The 2,500-nt window shown below is 48.7% G+C and overlaps 1 protein-coding gene across 4 annotated transcripts in view; it reads right to left on the bottom strand.

Moving 5' to 3' along the window:
* Positions 1–2,500, bottom strand: part of prkcq (protein kinase C, theta) — an 18,230-nt gene that overhangs the window by 10,280 nt on the left and 5,450 nt on the right. For 3 of the 4 annotated variants that reach the window (XM_027026823.2, XM_027026825.2, XM_027026824.2), the window contains exon 2: positions 1,805–2,366. In XM_027026823.2, the coding sequence (XP_026882624.2) occupies positions 1,805–1,922 (118 nt within the window). In that variant the 5' untranslated portion in view covers positions 1,923–2,366. Of the gene's footprint in view, positions 1–1,804; positions 2,367–2,500 lie in introns of those variants that run through there. The other variant, XM_027026827.2, reaches the window with a different exon arrangement.

The following is a 2,500-nucleotide window of genomic DNA, read 5'->3' as shown; positions in this document are numbered from 1 at the left end:
CAGTGCCAGACCCTGTACCCTGTGTAACCTGACTGACAGTGCTGGACCCTGTACCCTGAGTAACCTGACTGACAGTGCTGGACCCTGTACCCTGAGTAACCTGCCTGACAGTGCCAGACCCTGTACCCTGAGTAACCTGCCTGACAGTGCCAGACCCTGTACCCTGTGTAACCTGACTGACAGTGCTGGACCCTGTACCCTGAGTAACCTGATTGACAGAGCTGAACCCTGTGCCCTGTGTAACCTGACTGACAGTGCTGGACCCTGTGCCCTGTGTAACCTGACTGACAGTGCTGGACCCTGTGCCCTGTGTAACCTGACTGACAGAGCTGAACCCTGTACCCTGTGTAACCTGCCTGACAGTGCTGGACCCTGTACCCTGAGTAACCTGACTGACAGTGCTGGACCCTGTACCCTGTGTAACCTGACTGACAGTGCTGGACCCTGTACCCTGAGTAACCTGACTGACAGAGCTGGACCCTGTACCCTGTGTAACCTGACTGACAGTGCTGGACCTTGTACCCTGAGTAACCTGACTGACAGAGCTGGACCCTGTACCCTGTGTAACCTGACTGACAGTGCTGGACCTTGTACCCTGTGTAACCTGACTGACAGTGCTGGACCCTGTGCCCTGTGTAACCTGACTGACAGAGCTGAACCCTGTACCCTGTGTAACCTGACTGACAGTGCTGGACCTTGTACCCTGAGTAACCTGACTGACAGAGCTGGACCCTGTACCCTGTGTAACCTGACTGACAGTGCTGGACCCTGTACCCTGAGTAACCTGACTGACAGAGCTGGACCCTGTACCCTGAATAACCTGACTGACAGTACCAGAGCCCCATTCCTTGTTTAAGCTGTACTAGCCTTTACTGAGTGAAATTTTTCTGACCAAAAGGCAGCTGTTGGCTGGTTTCTTCAAATATACATTTAGACTGTAAATGCGCTTGTTCATACTGTTTATGCAAACACGTAGCAGTACAGCACATCCAGACATCACCTGCCCTGTTTTTTTTTAAATATATGTAAGTTATGAAAGAGTTCACTGAATAAATTACCAGTAGTTCATTAGTTTTGGAATGCATATAAATGACCAAAAAAGACTGCTAGCCCAGAGATGCATTTGTTGATGTACCTAATAAACTGGCAACTCAGCAAAGGTTTATTCACTTAAAGCAAATTCTAGAAAACTGCAGTCGAAATCCATGCTTAGAGGTCCATCTCCTCAAATCTATCCATTTCCTTCTTACATGCCCAGAAAGATGGAGTTCTAGGAACGGGAGAGTATGACATGAACTTGCACTTCAGTTGCAAGACAGAAATGAAAAAAAAGAATCGCCGTGGGACGAGTGATAGACTTTCTTAGATCCACAGACTAAATTAACATGCCTATAGTTGTTTGTTAATGGGGCGAGATTTTTCATGCTGCAAAACGAAAGCATGTGTGTGAACATACAGTGATTATGATCTCATACTTCTCATTTCCCCTGCTCATTATGTCAATCTTGAATTAGAGTTTACTACAAAAGGGTAAAGTTAGGCTTTATACTTTTCAATAGCATAAGAAAATAGACCATCAATAGGGAATTTAAAATAAGAATCCCGATTTTAAATAAAATTTAACGAAAATTACATGATTAACAACAGAATGCGACAGAAAAACTGAGCCATCTAACACACACACACACACACACACACAGTCATACTATCTCTCAATCAATCTCATACACGCCCACACACTGACATGCACGCACATCCCCCCCCAATACACACACGCTCACATGCACACACGCATGCCTCTTACCTGTCTCCACAGCCTCTTTCATGTAAACAGCGCAGTACGGGTTGAGCACCTCCTCATGGTAAGCAAGCCCTGGGTCCATTTCGAAGCTGGAGAAGCCGATCCTCAGGAAGGGAGACATGACTCCACCCGGCTCAGCTCCTCTGGACAGCGTTAAACTCCTACACGGCTGAGTGCTGATGCAGCTGTGTGGGGAACCGTGGCGACGATGGACTACTCAGGCGCTCTCCACCCCGCCAGCGAAGTCCATCCCTGGTGTTCTCTACCACGAATGGATCCCAAAGGCAGCTCCAAAGGTTCTGCTTGTTCCACGTCCAGAGAAGTCTCCTAAACCGGCTCCTTAACACAGCCTCCGTGGGAGTATGTATAGGAGCATTTGTGTGTGTGTGTGTGTGTGTGTGCGTGCGTGTGTGAGGCCTCTGGGAAAGGTCAGCTTCTGATCAGGTTCTCTCACCTCCTGTCGCCCGGCGGTGTGGAGGGCAAGCTGAGGAGCTGAACGTGGGCACGCGGGGAGGTCGGACAACAGGAGTTGAAGGCTTATCACACCTGGACCAGCCCTTTCTCTCTGCACAAAGAGCAATAGAGAAACAGAAATAGACAGAGGCTCACTGTTGCACTGTTTTAACGACCCTCTGCTCTGTTCTTTCCTGACTGAGTGCAGCCCACCACGTGCTATACTACATGTGCTACAGGCCTGTT

The sequence above is a fragment of the Electrophorus electricus genome, chromosome 7 (genome assembly GCF_013358815.1).
Source record: "Electrophorus electricus isolate fEleEle1 chromosome 7, fEleEle1.pri, whole genome shotgun sequence".
NCBI classification, from domain to species: Eukaryota; Metazoa; Chordata; class Actinopteri; order Gymnotiformes; family Gymnotidae; genus Electrophorus; species Electrophorus electricus.
This window is presented reverse-complemented; position numbering and strand designations above follow the sequence as displayed.